The sequence below is a fragment of the Typopeltis vanoorti genome, chromosome 19, assembly GCF_054136105.1.
Source record: "Typopeltis vanoorti isolate ZY-2024b chromosome 19, IOZ_Tvanoo_1.0, whole genome shotgun sequence".
In the NCBI taxonomy this organism is placed as follows: domain Eukaryota; kingdom Metazoa; phylum Arthropoda; class Arachnida; order Uropygi; family Thelyphonidae; genus Typopeltis; species Typopeltis vanoorti.
Genome location: NC_143567.1, coordinates 92434090 through 92453155, shown reverse-complemented (window position 1 = coordinate 92453155; position 19066 = coordinate 92434090). Strand labels below are relative to the sequence as shown.

The 19066-nt window shown below is 35.3% G+C and overlaps 1 protein-coding gene across 1 annotated transcript in view; it reads right to left on the bottom strand.

Moving 5' to 3' along the window:
- The window catches only part of LOC150096344 (proto-oncogene tyrosine-protein kinase receptor Ret-like), a 72989-nt gene extending 54382 nt beyond the window's left edge, over positions 1-18607 (bottom strand). The window contains exons 1-4 of the mRNA XM_090409036.1: positions 18469-18607; positions 2534-2782; positions 2158-2427; positions 706-950 (exon numbers count right to left, since the gene is read on the bottom strand). Of these exons, the coding sequence (XP_090265162.1) occupies positions 706-950; positions 2158-2427; positions 2534-2782; positions 18469-18607 (903 nt within the window). The remainder of the gene's footprint in view (positions 1-705; positions 951-2157; positions 2428-2533; positions 2783-18468) is intronic.
- Positions 18608-19066: the final 459 nt, after the last annotated feature.

The window sequence follows — 19066 nt, the reverse complement described above, 5'->3', positions numbered from 1 at the left end:
CAGGACAGATTTATTATTCAAAGAACTGACCAATATCAACTTAGATATTCTCACGGTGGATGAAACAAAAATATTAAAAGAATTAACAGCAAGATGGCGCGATGACTAACAGATACTCTTGGGAGCATCCTCAGTGGTAAACAAGGTGAAGCGGGCTTTATCGTTAAATCCAAGCTCCCCAAGTTCATCCTTTCTTGTTTCATAATTACTGAATGAATGGGTGTGTTACTAATTGGATTAAAGATCATCATAACATTAAAATTGATATCCTGCTACTACACTCCAGCATCCGTAGCCGACAACCAAGAAATAGAAAATTTCTACATGAATCTCGAACAGGCGTTAAATTACAAGTCAATACGCATTCATTGATGGAGACTTTAATGCCAAAATAGGATAGGAGATATAGGAGACTAGCCGAATTCGACGCAGCTGATCAGCTCTTTATTATAAATTCGTTTTTCAGCAAACCCCCAGGTAGAAAATGGATACGAAGGAGAGCTTGGAGTAACTTCTGAAGACATGTGCAAAGGAAAATCCCCACCTCCAGATAAACTCACGAAAATACGACTAAAAGTATAAATGATCTCACGCATTTCACGTTTGCTGCTTGTTAATACAACCATTAGTTCAGTGAGTTTAGATCTATAAGAATAGATATTTATTGGAGCGAATTTTACTCGGGTCGTTATTATTGCCACTTACCACTTTTAATTCAGATGCGTCCATGGTAAAAACAGAAGACGATTGATGCTGGCGATAAGGGGCATTATCATCTACGTCGTCGACGACTAGTATGCTGGACATGAGAAAAGAATTTAGCGTATTGTTTTCGCTGTCCGTTATTGAGCACTCCACTGTAAATTTTTCTTCTTTTTCTGTTTCGGCATCCAAACTCTTGTTTAAGATTAGGGCTCCGCTTATTGGGTCGACAGACACTTTGTCACTTCCTGTAGAAACAACACAACATTATACTTTGCAAGTGCAATAAAAAGTTATTCCTAACATTAACGTTAATAGTTCTGCACATTAAAATGTCAAGAACTATTAACCTTAATAAATAAATGCTACCTACCATCATTGTTCAAGTCATGGAGTTGATTTGAAGATTTGGTGTCGTAAACAAAACAAATGCAGTTTTTCATCTTTTGCCAGATGGTCCGATATAGCGTTCCAGTAGTACCACAATGTAAAACAAAAATGCAAGAAATCAGATCTGTGGTCACCCATCAAGAGGTTGCACAGACGAGACCAAAAACATACGTATTTCTCATATAACGCATTTAATTTTGAAACTGAAGGCCACATTTTACAGGATTTTAAAATCTTTTAGCTGGGAGAGAATGAAACCGAACAAGAAATTTCTTGAAATAAAAACTTATTATTCGGAAAATATTTTTGCAGCCGATTCGGAGAAAAAAAAATCAGGGTCTTGTTCATTGTAAACAAAAATGCCCTTTTTTTCTTTTGATTAGTTTTAAATTTTGTAACGTTGTGAAAACTGCAACAAAAAAAAAAGCCGAATTCCAAATCCATCCAAATAATGTCTTTTGATTTAAAAAAAAATGCGTACAAATTCCAACGCACCAAAAATGAAAACCAGCGTTAATATTACATCGTGGAATTATAAACAACGTCCCAAGTGCTAAATTCGGCTGGGAATATTAACTGACTTAAACCCCTTCTGTCAAACTAACAAACATCCATTTAGTGTTTGTTTTTTTGTGACAGACATGCTAACATCGTTTCCGATGTTAGCATGTCTGTCAATTTTTTATGGAATCAGAAGTGGAGTTACGCCCTATCGTGTGCCCTCGTGATAATTGCCGGAGATCGCAATTCTGAAGTTGTCTACTTATGCAAAGTTCAGTGACCAGACTTAATGGAATTGAAATGTCAACACGTTAACGCTGTAAGAGACGAATGAATTATTATGAAAATTAACGAACGTTTTTACAAAATGCGGAAATGCTTGGTGTGAAAATATTCATAAGTTGCCAGCGAGTGGGTGGCTAGTTCTTCCGGGCGTGCAATTGATGTGGTTTCTATTAAGTTTTTAACCAGTTAGAATTAATATGGAGAGTGTTTTGATAATTATAGCATTCGAAACATACAGCGAATGAACACGACTCATTGTCCGAATCAGCATCTGCTTACCTTGAGTAATCCGATAATGAAGGGAGAGGTGAGGACAAAGAATATAGTTTCCAGGTGGTTTTAGCCTGTCAAACGTCGCTCCAGGGGTCTGCGATTCAAGCAGTCTGTAATTGCTATCTTCTGCTGAGAAGCAAAGTTCTTGATTTGGCGTAAAACAGATGTCGTTAATATTAGCATCCTGCAAGGCGATCAATAGAGTACTGTTTGCAATCTGTTTGGACGACAATTGCGTTGCGTTAATGTCTAAAACAATCGTAGACACGGACTCAACTAGAATAAAAAGATAACGAATAGATTTATTAGTTACTTACTTCCTTGAAGTCAATTTCAAGTAAATACATTTTGCTGTCTTAATTGTGGTATGTTCTCGCCTCACCTATTCGTTCAGTGTTTAGAGGCTTCATAAGCGAAATATCTCCAGACATTGGTTCAATTTGGAAAGTTTCTTTGATGAGCTCCTGACCTCTTCTTAATTTTGGGATAATTGTGGCTCTAGCAATTGCATAACTTATTCCTGTAGAATTTGAGTCTTCCACCGCGACGGCCTGATAAAAGGGAACTTGCGGAGGAAAGTCTCTTGATAAGGAAATCTTGACACTTGGTCTTGGAAATATCAGAGCAAATCCTATAAATAATAAACAGTAAATGTGTAATTACAAATGACTATAAAATTCATTTGTCAACTTCAAATAAAAAATTCGTTTCGTTAATATAATTAAAATGCGATTGATGATGATTTTTGATTAAGTAAGCTGCAAAGAACCCTTGTAAGGACTTTTCAGTTGAAGGTGAGCGGGCCTTTGTCATACATGAGATTTTTCATCCCAAAAGAGGAAAACCAGCACATCAGGACAGACCCGATTAACAGACATAACCACTTCTCTGAGTGCTTCAGTTACTTCTGTAATTCCAAATAACGCAACCCATCCACTCTTTTACATTTCCTTATCCTATACCTTCTAATTTAGCAAGAGACCAAACTTGGTCGAAGAAGAAAACAACTTTTGAAACACATGGGAACATATAAAGAAAAACCATCCGATATACGCATCTCAGTCTTACACTAATGTTATGCGAATACTAATATAAAATAACAGTGAAATTAATCGCGTAATCGGTACATGAACAGTTCATCGAATTACGCGTTTCAGTGAAATTTTAAGACAATGAAACCAAATGAATAATATACATGTCGGAAGTAAATTATTTTAACTAGTGAATATGTAATTATCATACGATACCAAAAGGTTTTATATGAATGAATGTCACAGGGAGAAAGTTACAAACTCTGCCATTTGGAAAATTATAGAGAATCCTTTGTATCTCTAATCACCTTCTTAGATTCGACAAATGTGAGACAAGAACATTAAGTGATGATCATTCGGTCAGATATTTATATTCAAAAATAAAATAATTATGGGAACTCCATAGCTCATTCCTTATTAAACAAAGCCCTTCGGTTGGAAAGAACTGGGTTCGAATCATGTCCGGCACGCAAAGAAACTTTATCAGGACTCTTTAACTGAAGGCGAGTTAGCCAATCTCACATTGAAGGTTTTCTCTCACGAAAATTTGGGCTTTCCATCCCGCAAACCGGCCCTGCACACACACACACACACTTATCTACAGACACAAATAGGTATGTAGCAGAAGAATAACCAGGCGATTGCTGAAATTGCCCCAAAATCCTAATTACAGGACTCACCCTGTCTTGAACAGTCGAAAATTAGATGGATCAATGGAAATAATTGTAATGATTTTGTTTCTTTACATTAAAATTAAAAAGAAATTTTTATGCAATGATTTGTGCTATAGTTAAATAAATATAAACGTTAAATGTTCCTATTTGGTTTTTTATTTCATAAATAATCAAAAATAGTTAGGAAAATAATGTCATACAGAGCAGTGAAGTTCGACAAATATTCTAGTAAACAGTACAAGTATACGTTTTATACTATTCGCGAGCATCCTTGGAACAGAAAGATTCCAATTTCTCTTCCCTTGTGACAGATGCAATAAAGGAAAGCTACAGGAAACTAATAGTCTAGAAAAAATTCAGATGGATGGAAGGGGGGGTGGGGAATATTACTGCTGATATCGAGTCTGTACTATTAATTTAACACCAGCAGTAAAACCTAGTATTAATTTCATTAATTTATATTATCTATATAATAAAATCATTATATATCCTTTAATAATGTCAGAAATACTGGAGGAAAATAATTAAAATACATTGATCTCAGGGACACTAATAAAATGAACCAAAATTAGAAGCTGCGAATTAAAACAAAAGAACACTTTGAACTAAAATTCACTGCGATAAAATGCCTTCGCTGCAATAAAAATCTCGCAATGATAATATCATTATTAAGAAGACGGAGAATGGATGAAGATTAGGTCTCGTTGTTGAAGTAAATCGCCAAAAATTCTCATTCGTTTTCGAAGGAAAATTGGATGTTTTCTTCTTTATGAAACCTTCTTTTTCGCTAGGTATCGCTGGGTGAAAAGAAATTACTTTATTTATTAAGCAACAAAGGAAAGTCGACCCCATCTATTTCGATAAAATATTCTTTCCAACTGTTTGCATATAAGGAAAACGTTAAACCATTCTTCACTTTGCCATATTTCATTTTCAGAAAAATTAGCTTATTGGATTCTAGTCAAGAAACATTCACAGCTATCACTAAGTCGTTAACGAAACTGTGATTCGTTCATGATAAAGCTTTTCCATCGCGAAAAATCCGATATTTTATCATGCAAAATAAACTTATTCTATTCTAGTCAGCCAACCTTAAGGGAACTGTGTGTGACTTGCCAGATGATTCGTTCATGACTAGACTTTGGAAAGTCTAGCACTGGAGTACGAAAACTCCAATATTTCATCACACAAAACAGATAACTGACCTTTATTACACGGGAAATTTACAGACACAACACAGATGCAACCAAAGCTGTGTCGCCATTGCAATAATGTAAATATCATTCTTTGCGTTCAAAGTGGACAATGGCGAAGGCAACTGTTGAAGTTGCATTGCATTGCTTATTTTTTCAAAGGAGTTCAATTCGATGAATTAACAGCACATCTCTGTAGGAATAAATCATTTCCTAATGATACTTTTGAATAGTTTATATGCATACGTGTTAAACAACTGTGGAGTTAAATTCGAACTGATTCACCATTCTCTTCAATATGCTTATTCAGAAACTTGAAGATTGCTAATAAATATTGATATTAGTAATTCGTGTTGTACACGTCGTTGTCATTCTTGATGGATGATAACAATACCAATTATTATTTAACACTACACTTGAATGGTAAGCTAAGGCTTGTAATAAGGTACTTGGCTTCAACTTTGTATTAAAAACAGATTTCTAAGAAGATTTCATACAGTACTCAAAATGAATATATTATTAATTGATAATGTTAAATTCACATTTGTGAAACACAGTACCAAACAATTCGTTATTTAGAATGAAGCCAGTGTGTCACCATGGAATACTTACGCATGAAATACTCGGGCTATATGCCACCTCCGTGTTTGTGTTCAATTTGATAACAGCAGCGAAGGTGACCAGAATTACATTAATGTTAGCGATACATGCGACACGAAACATTTGAGATCGAAGAAGGTATTGCAAAAATGAAATAAATATAGATTAGTCTTAACTTCTCAAACATGAGCGTGATTACGTTAGGATCTTCATTTAGTTTTGAACTCACTACAGAGATCTGGCTAATCTATAATAATTTACAGAATACCTCGTCTTGAACTTATAAACATTTGGCACAATCGGAAACTCACTAACGATTCTCGAAGCAAAAAAAAAAGACTTCCTTTAATTCTTCTTTCCACTTCTTCATATATCACTTGTTCTTCCACTATTTACTATCCTGTGGAACATGATTGAGACATGCTGATCAGCACGCCTCAATGACTTCTTCACGGACTGTCTTACAAAGTCGTACGAATTCCATTCCTTCAGTATATCGTCATATAAAACATTCCAAATGTAAAAGTGTTTCATGATACTCTTTTACTAACTCGACTTGAGCCTCCATAGCTCAGTCAGTATAGCCGAAGCGTTTTGGTCGGAAAGATCTGGATTCGATTCCCGTTCATCATCGTTCCTCCTCCCTTAAATACCAAGGAATTGGATAGTCCAGATGCGGAGAGATCATGAATTCCTGAAACAGCGCTATCATTTCCTGACTGGATAATAACCGTTTCAGTATAGCAACAGCTTCTTAAGATTCAACTTTTTCAATGTCCCCAAATTTCGACTTCATGTTCACAATCATTCTCAGGTCCTCTTTTCTGCTTGACCTCCACTAATATGAGATGCATTGGTGGGAAAGTTCTACCAACCGGGTTCATATTAGTAGAATGTCAGCTTGTATTACCATTTAGTGCAAAAATCTTTTGCTCATGAGGGGAAAAATATGCAGTGGGGCCAACCCCTTCCCTAATGTTAGTAAGAACGACCTATTATCTGTCAATCAGAATTACACCATTGAATATTTTAAATTCCATTTAATTAATCTTCGTCATTAACTAGTTGTGTTTCCTGCTTTTCGGCATTCCTTTTACTATTTCCTTTGCGATGTCCCATCTACTTCCCTGACTTGTTTATTGATATCGGTCAGTACGTTGGCTATATTAATGATTTATGTATTGCATCAACGGCATATTCTCTCTTACGTAAGGAGGGGGAGGAAACCCGTGTTTTAAAACATCAACAGCGGTTGTTATTCATTCCATTCCCTTCATGAGTTCTTCTCCAACAGTTCAAAACTTAAACTTAACAGAAAATATCTTCATTCCCACAGTTCAAAGTTTTCGAAATTAAACAAGATTTGGAAAATACTATTCTATATATCTGTAAAAATATCAACTAGTATAAGTTGTGGAAAATCATTAGTTTTACACAGGAAATTACGCCTTATCGCATTAATAAGGCAGTTGTAATAATAATCACAGATTTTAATATTGCTCATTCTGCACTTCCTGCTATTGTCAACTTGCACAGTAAACTTTTATATGCCAGTGAATTTAAGGAGAGAGAGAGAGAGAGAGAGAGAGAGAGAGAGAGAGAGAGAGAGAGAGAGAGAGAGAGAGAGAGAGAGAGAGAGAGAGAGAGATGAGATAATTACTGAATCGTGAAATGAAACAAATGAGGGTTTTTATTACATAAACGAATTGGCGAATTTCTCAAAGAAATCCCAATAAACAGACGTCGTTTTCTCGAAGAGCGAATCTATGGCTGGTATTGATGCATACATTATCAGGGGGTGGTCTTAAAGGTGTGTGTGGGGGGGGGGGGATAATGATAATATGGATCAAATACGGGCATGGTTCGTGAGTGGAAACTAAAGGTATCGGAATTCTGAAGAGACGTGAAAAAGTGCCATACTTCGTCTTAAAAGCAGTTTCCTGATGAGCTAATCCATAGTCTATTCATAGTGCTAACATACGATAAGGTTATGACCTTTTCATAGTAGTGAAATTCAAATAGAACACACACTGAGGGGGGGGGGGAGTTTCCAATTGATTAATTGGAAAAAAATCGTACTATGCCGAAACATCTGAAAAATTTTAAATTGGGGGGTACCCCAGCTGCCCCTTCTTTTATGCTTTAGTAGAAATGGGGGGGGGGGCATTTGAATTCTGAAATCGGATTGTTTTTGCCGATTGAACCACGGATGTGTTCTGAGAACATTAAATGGCAAACGAAATGCCTACAGTTCATCTTCCAAAATAGCTTAGGTTCACTGTTGTGAGAATCGATGATGAAAGAAAAGATTACTACAAAATACAGCTGTGTGTTGTGACTGCCTACAATTACTTCCTTCTTTATTTATTTTATTTTATTATTTATTATTATTGTTATTTTTGACAGCAGCTGGAATTACGGCAGAAGCAAGCAACCATGAGGCCAGTAAATCCACCAACACAGCATGCGTTTTCTGGCAAAAAATCCTTATTAAAGATGTTTGCATAATACATGAGATGAGAAATCCCATCTTTCCAAGTGTAGTGAAAATGTTGTGTTTATTGTTAATTTTCCACACTAGCGATTGTGTTTAGGAAAATATTGTTGTATGTACCGATCCAGTAAACATTACTCAACTATTTCTCAACTAGCTTGAGAAGAACATACTCTCATCTAATTTATTTTTATTTTCATGTATGTCTGCATCCTAATTTTATTGCCCAACAAATCTAATTTTCCTATTAAGAAGGTTGAATACCAATTTGTCAGCACACGAGAACGTCGATTTCTCCACCAATATGGCGAACTGCACCGCGCTGTATTTTTGTAGAAATTAACAGCATATCGAAAGTAAATAGTAGTTGGAAAAGGTCATTCAAAGGAAATTTAAGCCATCCTTAGGAAAATCAGAGCAGGCGATCCTCTTATGAAAATTTCTGACTTCAGGAAAACCCTACATACACTGCAAAAATATTTTGTTTTTGTTCGGAGCCATCCTTCATATTTTAATCACACGAGGGATGGCTCCGTTTTTAAGAAGATATTTATGGAGAGGACAAATGAATTCTCACTGCGCAGCAGTTCCTGACTGCTTTCTCTTTCTCTTGCTCTTCATTCAAATCCAAGTGTCTGCAATCAAATTGTTCTTCTAACTGAGCTACTCCACAGTATTTTGTTAACCGAAATGCTTCTGCTCTTCTGTTTTTCGCTGCTCAGAATTTACATTTACTACTGCTGTGTTGTATCTCCGACGTCTAAGCTATTGCCTTCTCAATTCCATTTTTTCCGGAGTTACTTTGAAAATTCTATTTTTTATCTGAGGCGGCTGAAATATTCGCAATATTTAATGTAGCCAGTGAGTCCTGAATCGCAGTCAGTGCTGTTTGAAATTTTTGTAACGTTGAATTTAAATTTGGACTTTATCTGGAATTTCTTTTGTATCAAGATTACGATTGTACATATCATTCAAGAAAGGCAGAATTCCATTTATAGCATTGGTTTAAAACTGTTTACCAAATAGCAGTACTTCTTACATTAAGTTGGAGGAACTTCGTATAATACGAAACTATTGTCTGCAAACAGCTGTCGTTATTGAATCTATTAATTATTTTTCTCGGGTCAGAGGCTCTTACAAAATCATGGCCATACCATATAGTGACAGACGTTTGTACGCTTCCTGGTCTTGCCTTTAATAATTCTGATAGCACAAGATATATTCAGCAGCTATAAAATAGCTCTTATTTCGATTGGTAACTATGGAAACAAACTGTCGTAAATGTTATGACATTGGCCCGTCGCGTGTCGACAAGGGATTTTATTCTAAAAGGAGACCAACTATCCTGTTTCGGAAAATTGTGAGGTTTTACTTAGAGTAACAGCTTTTTTTGTTGATGGGAATTTTAGAATGTTTGAAATTAGATAAAGGCTGAAAAGGGAAGAAGCTATACGTCTTGTTCTCGATTTCTGTTTGTTCCGGGATTTTTCCCACTTCTTTCTAAGCGAGTCAAAGGTCTACTACCACATTTTGATGCGCCATTATATATGCCAGTCTTGAACCTTTTTAATCTAATGGCAAGATCCCATACCAACCAAAAAAAAAAAACAGAACCTTCAAATACAAATGCAGACGGGAAGCGAATCCGATGTGCAATGTCGAAACTCGTCCGTTAGCTGGCATTTCCCTAATGTTGTAAAGACCTGGGTTCGAATCTCCAGTAGAACACGAAGAATACTCATAAGGGATTTCAAACTAAAGGTGACTTAATCGATCTCAGATGGAGGTGGCAGAGTTTTCCTTCCAGTAAACTCCAGTTTTTCATTCCTAAAAACAAACTGGCCACAGAATAAACAATTCACAGACATTAACTACATTACAGCCGGTATCAGTATTAGTTTAACAAGATGGTGTTTGTATCTGCCAGTAATCGCTCAGCTAAGTAATTAATCTGATTTTACACTTTGTGAAATCACTTTCAACGAAACCTCCTTATTCCAATACAGTGTTTTTGATATTTTATCTTAAGAGGATTAGGGGAGGATGCATATCATTTAGAATATCTCTCAGTTACTTAACACTAGCTTTGCTATTCTCATACACTGGTTACGTTTTAATAACTATTCGAATTTACTTATTTTAAGTAAATTGAAGACTTTCAATATTTCCTGGCCTAATGGAAGTTTTCTTATTAATGATGACACAGTGCACTCCTGTTGATTGCAATAAAGAATAGAATCAAATCACTTATACGAACATCTTTAAAGATTGACCGAAGTTTCTTTTATTGATACAATAAAAGAGAGTACTTAAATAAATATCAAGTTGAGAATTAGTTTTAAATAGATATCAGTTTCTAAGAACATGTTTATTACTCTCGGTATTTGTAGTACAACCGTTTTATCTTAAATGGAGTTGCAAGAAGAGTGTGGGGGGTATGTGGGGGGGGGGCGTAGTGTGCGGGGGAGTCACACAGACAAGAGAAGCTGTGGTGCAATGAAAAGCATTTAACGTGACAGATTGAAGGACTTCAGTTATGAGGGTATTCACCACATTGTTGTCTGCGCTTCCGTAGCCTAATCTCGTCTACGGATGCTATAAAACTCTGGGTGTGAGGCGAAGCATTCCTGACGATAGCGCAGATTTATGGCTGCCGTGTACAAAATGCGCCCTTATGTATTGCTAATATATGAGATGCTACCATCCAGTCTCCTACGAAGATGAGATTTTTCAGGTTAACGGGCTGATAATTCAGAGAAAATAACACAGTACTCGGAAAAGGCGACAATTACTTTATGTGCATTGTTTCCGCAAATAGTGATGTCAGCTCCGCGAAAACTTTCAACTTACTAATATTGTATTAGCCAATAAGAACATTGCTTTTAAGGGAGAATATTTCTTTATGTCATCACGCCCATTGCATGTATGGGCCATTCGAATTCGTAAGCATATGGTCGCAGGAAGTGTTCGGATGTCGATGTAAAATTTGTCCAGATATTGTTTATAATGTTCGTTTTTTTTTTTTTTTTGAAAAAGATGATCGTAAACTTTTTTTCTTCATGTCGTTTATCACAAATGATCTCCGAACATTGGAGAGAGAAAATTTGAAAATAAACGACTGCCAACAATAATGTAGCTATTCTGTTAGATTTTTAACATGATCAGATATAACGGAATGAATGCCGAAAAAGATCAAATATTAACAATAAATATTTAATTCTAAATTATAAGTACATATCGAATTAAATTTTTATAATAAAAATTGATACTTGAATTAATGAAATATTTTATTTAATGGTTGCCTGTGTATCCTAGTAGTAACACGTTTAGGTCCATAATGCTAGACCGCTACAAGAAAGACTATTATAGTTTTGAGTATATAGCCGCCCACTGCAGAATTTTGTTTTCAGCCTGTACCTGAATTAATCGATGTTTGGTGCAAGTAAGTCTGGTTTTCTTCTTCTTCTAAAAAGAAAAGTTGTTTTTAACTCAGACAAATCGACCACAGAACTCACACTATTGCAGATAACGATACTAGTTACGGTTTAGGATCACAAGATGGCAGTAGCTGCTCGCCGTGTATTCTCACCATGACTCCTTCAAAACTATTGGTAGCCAAGGATTATACTGTCATTGGCAGCTGTTCGGAGAAATCGGTTGCACACGCTGTGTTAAAGTTATGCTAAAAGGATTGCATTTAAGTTTTACATTGAAATTTATTGATAATTGTTAGCAAGAAGCACGGCTTCAACTCATTTCGTACTATTAGCTGCTCCCAGATTAAGCCATCCCACATACGAAGAACGTTCATCATCTCCATTGCTAAACTTGCAAGCAATTATAAATATAATTAATTGTATTTTCATGATTTGAGTGTATTTTTATGTTAATACCTAGAGTTCCTTTTTTTTTTCATTTTAAGTTAATATTTAACCACTTAAAGACAAGCTATTAGTACTATTTATAGGAGAACCAAACTATCAAATTCAAAGATTGAATACATTGAACTAAGGGGAAATTTACAATTAAATAATACGTAATTAAATTTTATCACTGGTTTATTTTATCAATGGTTTTTTAACATTAAATTAATGTTAAAAACATTAATTTAATAAATGATATAATTTTTGCCAATTCAAAATGTTTGTGAATCTCCTCTAAATATCAGGTGTGCCCTGCACGCCATTAATCACATTTTTGTTTAACTCCGAATTTTTAATGTCAAATCGTCAAAAATAAACAAAACAAAACATTAATACGCACACTTTCATTAAGAGGTGTAATATGAGTAAAATCCAGCATGATCCAGTATAACTGGCATCTCCCTTAATTCAGTGCAACTACTCTACTACTCTAATAGCTGAAGAAATATGCATTATGTGATGTACTAGAATAATCGCCAGTAATTTCTTCTTAAATGATTTTTATTCCCCTTGTTATTCAATAAAGCAATCTCTATGACAATTAGTGAATGGTTATATCAATACATTTGTCATCCAGCTTCACCCAAATATCCGTGGGAAGTGCAGCACACACACACACAGTGGGTTCTCTAAATAACTTCAACAACCTTATTCAGTAAATTCTGTTTTACTAAAACTTTTGTGTATTTGTAGTCGTTTAGTCAAAAAAATGTCTGCAGTTCGTTTATCTCAGAGGGTTTCATTGAGAAAGCTTAACCTTTGGGGTCTTAAATAGGGATTTCATTTATTTTTAGCATTGCAAAAGCATTTTACCAAGTGTAGATGTTTTTCGAAATATTTTATGAAAATTCACTATAACAGGTGTGTTGGTGAATGAGAAAACTGGTTAGTTAATGGGGAATATAAAGTGTCAATTGATAGCAAGATCAAAGTCGCTCAAGGTCGCGGTAATGATCATTTGGTCGTGCACGCACAAGCTTCGTGCTTGGAGACAATTCTATCAAATATAGGCTGTAACAGCATTCCACTTTAATATAGGGGTTGTTTCACGCTACAAAAGCGACGTGTGTCGCAACTTTAGCGACAAGCCGATCTTGGTTGATATTTGCATAGAGATTAAATTTATAAGAACGACAAGGCAGGCTGCAACTGTAATTGCTTCTATTGTTTTGGCCCCCTGCACTCAAAAAAGACCAATTAACTCCTGAACTGTTTAAATCCTTGAATAGATATTTAAATAAGCATTTTTTTTATTAACGTTTCAACCTTTCATTGCCGGACCACCTGTTCTTATTGATTTAATTCTAGTCTCTTAGCATGTTTGTTCCTAGCATCTAGTTTCATGGATTCATAAATTGAATATGTTCATATAAATGAAGAGTACGAAAAAAAGATAAGGGGTTATTACCTGTTTTAGAATTCCAAAGTTCCCTAATTTAAATAAAATATACAGCAAAATCTAGTTCGTGCCTCTTCAGTTTAATAAAACTGGAGTTGTAACGAGCCTTGTAACATGAGAGCCAACGTTCTTTGTAGCTCGTTAAAATGAAAGAGTTGTAATCTGAAAAGTTAGACGCGCTTTGAATACAGTAAAGTTTGTCTACTGAAAGTAATGCATGCACACACACACACACACACACACACACACACACACACACACACACACACACACACACACACACACACACACGGACATCGTAATCACGCAATGACTTTAGACGTCGTTGTCCTGCCATAATCAATTTGTAACCTGTTTTGTTACGCATATTGTCGCGAAACGTTGGGCTATGAAAGCCGTTCTTGCACAGAATATATCCGCATGTTTCCATCGCTTAAAGCGTTAACGAGAGCGAGTAGGAAAAAAGTGAGATTTTTCATTCTTGACATTTTTCTGGGAGTTCTGTTTTATAAAAGATAAAAATGGTCTTTTATAATACTATTTATAAACAGACACGAACAATTATTCTTATTTTCATATACGAATTCTCACATATGTGGAAAAATCATGTCATGCAAAAAAAAAAAAAAAAAACCGTGATATTTATTATTTATTTAACGCACCGAAATATAGGTGTAAAGTCACCTTTATATCAATTCGTATTTAAATAATAGAATATAAATTTATCAATCATATTGATGCTCTCTTCATCTACAAATACTGCTATTGAAGCAATGTTTTACAGCCTACTGCTGATTTCCTAATATCGACGGAGCGTTGCCAACCAATAGAAACGCTAAAAATATTCATATAATATATATATTATTCCCGACACGTTTTCCGTTTTCAAGGTCGCGCCTTTAGATACGCAGATAAAATGTTTTTTTTTTCCCTCATTTATTTCATCACTATGGCAACCCAACGTTGTAAATCTTATCAACCATTTGGCGAATCTGCACAGAAAGTAGGACAGTTAGAGGGAGTCGCCATAAAACCGGGTTAAAAGCACAATAACATAGAAAATCCAAGTACTTTTTTTTTTTTGCAAAAAAAGAAAACGATTTTGTAAACATGTAAGTGTTGTAATTGATCTGTCTGTTTCGTAAATGTTTTTATGTATGTATATATGCATCTATTCACGCATCAAGACGCTAGATTCTTGTTCTCTCAAGTAGAACGCACATTTTTAATACAAGAGACTCTAATTGACGTTCTAGAAGCTAAAGAACTCATGAAATTGCTAATTATTCATGTCATGTGATGTTTTCTTCCTATGGAATGTGGCCAATAGGATATGAAATGTTAGAAGGGAACAATGTCGCATAAGTCCCGAGTAAATGCAATGTTAATCACACAATAATATTATTACAGATTTCTTTCTTTCTACTATTTGAATTTGGATATTTTTGTTCTGCTTAATAATTAGGGAAGTCAATACAACACTTTGAAATTTTAAAATAGCATTTAGTCCAATAACTATGCACTTCTTGCCACAACTCGGAGATAATACCAGTGAAGAAAATCCATCAGTCTGTTGCAAATATGTGGTATACGAAAAGGCATACTGCTTCTTATAAAAGTGATTTATTATTTTTATTTGTTTATTTTCATGTTATTTATAAATGTACAATATTTTATAAATACACTTCTTATAATGTCGTGATTTTATACAAATTTTAAACCACACTGTCAGTAAGTTATCCTTTCTGTCTTTTGCATATTATCGAATTACCGCAAATTGTGGCATCAAATTCTATACTATAATTCTACAAGATACTACATTTCCAGTAGTTTTTAGACGTCTTTGCAAATTTGCAGAGGAAAAAATATTTAAGGACGGGAGAGATTGTTTTCGCTATTCTATAGTGAAAAAAAAGTAAACTTCCAGTTATTAGGAAATTTTAGAGAGTAGTTCAATTCCAGGTAAACATAGGCAGTAAAAATATAAGAAGATGGGAAATAAACTATCGTAATATTTGCTCAAAAATATTATCATGTTTAACAAGTGAAAAAGTGAATACTCCGAGCTTATGTAATGATAGCTCGTACGCAAGTGGTGCATATGATCATGTGGAAGCACGAGATCTTCTTCTTACATTGCAACTCATGAAACGGGATGAAAATGATTTTGGAAATTCCTAAAAGTGCTTAGATATTTGCGTCAATCAATCCATATACACACTATGCCACAATAATGGCTGCCTGGTGGGTTAGAAAATGAATATTGTTCTCGATCCTGAGTTAGATAACTGACTCAGAAACTGCTCGTATCCGAGTTAGTCATTTATCTCAAAAAAGGAGGAGACTGAATATTTCCTCCTGCAAAGGAAATTGAAGCTATTATAGAGGAATTTGTTATTCCTCTATAATATTAAAGAGAACAATATAATAGGACGTTGAGACACAAAACAAATAGTCGACATAGTAGTAGTAAACTTAGACACAGTGTGTGTGTGTGTGTGTGTATTTCTGGACAGACTCTCAGCCTCAACAACTCCAACAAAAGGGTAGTTCCAGTTCCGGTTCCGCTTCTTCCTCGGTAATCGCAAGATTAATTGATAATAACATAATTTGTTCTCGTAGAGAACAACAATTTGGTCTAATATAACTAAAGGCATTTTCTTTCTCGGGATGGGAGTAATAAACTCCTGTTCAACCACTAATTCTTAAACAAATGTACTCGTCAAAGAGTTGGAGACTTTAAAGAATCCTGCTATCACAAAGTAATATAAATTTATGTGGCTCTTAATCAAGTCGCCCACACGTTACTATCCCCGAAGAACTGCATGAGATTAGAGAGAAATTAAATTTAAATGTCTTGTTTTTATTTAATTCAATGGAAATAAATTCATATTAATAAGATTGTCATTATTCGTACGTTTTGCTATGTTTTTAACATTCTTACGAGAGTCGCTGTTGTCGTGTGGCTCATAATAGTATAAAAACCATTAGCATAGTTTGTTAGGGTGAATCGTATACCAACGCATCCATCATAATTACGCAGTAGGTGCAGTGATGAAACAGGTGGCGATTCGTTGAAATGCTGCAAAATCTGTGAGCCAATTATTTATATCCATCTTTGCAGATATAGACACTTCTGTAAATTATTGATGTTTAATTAATTTACACTATATAGAATTATTGTAGTTTCGGTTATGCTTTTACATACGATTGCTCTATGCTAATGAAACCGAGAGCTCCATTGACTCCGTGAGTGCCGTGCGAATGTGCATAGAAAGAGAGAGAGAGAGAGAGAGAGATCAATTATAGCGTTGTGAACTATAGATCACATAGTAAAAAAATTAAAGTGTGTAACAGGCAGGAGTATCTGAACAGTTCGCTTTAATGAATGCACATGCGTAAATGTTGGCAGGGAAATCGATCAACGCAATTAGTTAATGAAAACGTTAAGCCTTGTGAACAAAATAACGAGAGGTGTGGCCCCTACTATATTATCATAGAACGTCAAGGAAAAAACTTTGTACTAATGTTAGAATCAGTTGGGCAATACTTTGCCAGTGTTGCTGGTTGTAACAGGTGTTTTCAGTTCTTTGGCTCCCTGTGTGTGTGTGTGTGAGTGGGTAGGTGGGTGGGTGGGTGGATGGTCGAGATTTTACAATAGTTTAAAGAAAATAAATATCACCACGTTCCATTATGAAATTTCTCTTTCAATTGTGATATATTTTTATCGCATTATCTTTAAATTATGCATTTTAGGAAAACTATTAACGTTAAGTTTTGTAATTGAGTGTCATTAGAGATACGCGGTGCATCTTCGTTAGACTGCTTATGATCTGAAAGTCTGATATTCATGGTTATAAATTACACTGAAAGACCATTTCCTGACAGTCCTTTAGACTAAACACATCCAACTGTTTTCGAAATGCAAACTTTTAAGTCTGTTTTTAGACTCGCCCCATTCGTATATTGCAGAATTCTTATTGACGTCCAATGCTTTTCACTTCCTTGTACATCAGCAGATGAGAGATTAGAGCATGTACGTTGAGCTCTAGACTGATGACACGGGTGTGGCTACTTTTGTCAAGGTTGCGAGATGTTTAAAGGGAAACATTAATATTTGTTGCTGCAGGATAATCATCCTAATAACAACTCCCCTTTTCGCAGTATTCCTTTCAATAATCTGCCCAGCTGTACATGTTTTTAAACGTGGTTCGTATCAATGGATGCGTCAATAAAACGTTGTGTAATGTTTGTGTATTTTAAGAACTTACAGATGGAAGACAAGAACACTGAAAACATGCAAAAACGCATTACATGGAAAAACACATTACATGTGTTTTCGATCGGTAAACGTTTAACTTTTGCAATATGACTATTGAATGATTTTAACCGTAGAAGTTGATTTATTTTTGGTAATATGATTCCATGTGCCTCCTTGAAATAATGGATGACATAGAAAATAAAAAAATATAATTGCAACTGAATATTATTGCGATTAACATGAACCTTTAGCATTTAAAAATTTTTAATTGTCATTTATGGCACGATATATATATATATATAATGTCGTTATGTGCAATGCATTCTTGCACTTGCACATAACGTTGTTGCACATAACTTAAAGTTGTTAGCTTTCTTTCGAACTGCAATATCAAAGTCAAGGGCATTACAATCATAACAATAAACAAATATAAATAAATACATATACATTGTTATCTTTCTTATATATCGTGAGCATTATTACATAAAAAGGGCTGTCGATGACCTAGCAATATGACTGAATTACACGTACCTCTCTGAACCATGACAATCATCAGGATTGTGCAAACACATGGGATAAGAAGAAGAAGAAGACGGACGGAAACCATAATTCTTCAGTTTGGACACTTGGTACTCCTGTTGGTGATTGGAACTCTTTACGGGCACGATTCAGTGGGTTGGTGTTTAAACGGGGGACTAAAACCAAACACTGACGAGAATGGAAAGAGCTGGGAACAACTTGCCTCTAATTTCAACTGGTAGGCCTGCTACATGATGCCACTTCGGCACGCGGAAGAATGAATTTGATCGTTTCGCTGGTGAATGCAAAAGATAGCATCGGAGCGCCGTCACGCGGCGTATATTTTCAGAAGACGTACTCATTTCGTAGAACCGATACTATCGTGGGCGTCAATTTCGCGTGATGGGAAACGCGTACAACCCTTTTTATAAGTCAAGTCAAGCCTTTCGTTTCTAAAGTTCCACTTTTACTAAACTTTGTCTGGTTCATGTGACCTTCAGCAATCAGTCGTGTATCACAGCTATCCCCATACTGCAAACTACTAAGATTTTACTGGGAAATGGCCTTCGTATTCTAATTAAATCACATCCGAAGATTTACTTATATGAGGTTGTACAAATTATGGTATTGCTGCAGTTAAAGTAACAATATAAGTCGATGGCAGGCAATAATATGTCACCATGGCGACAGACAAGACGCCGGCAAAGCAGAGAAGTGAGAGAGGAATGGGTATACACACATTGGAGAGATCGATTCTGTAGGGAAGCAAGAATTTGAAGGAAAGTACGCTCGCTTCGTGAAGAGCGACTGCAACGATTGGT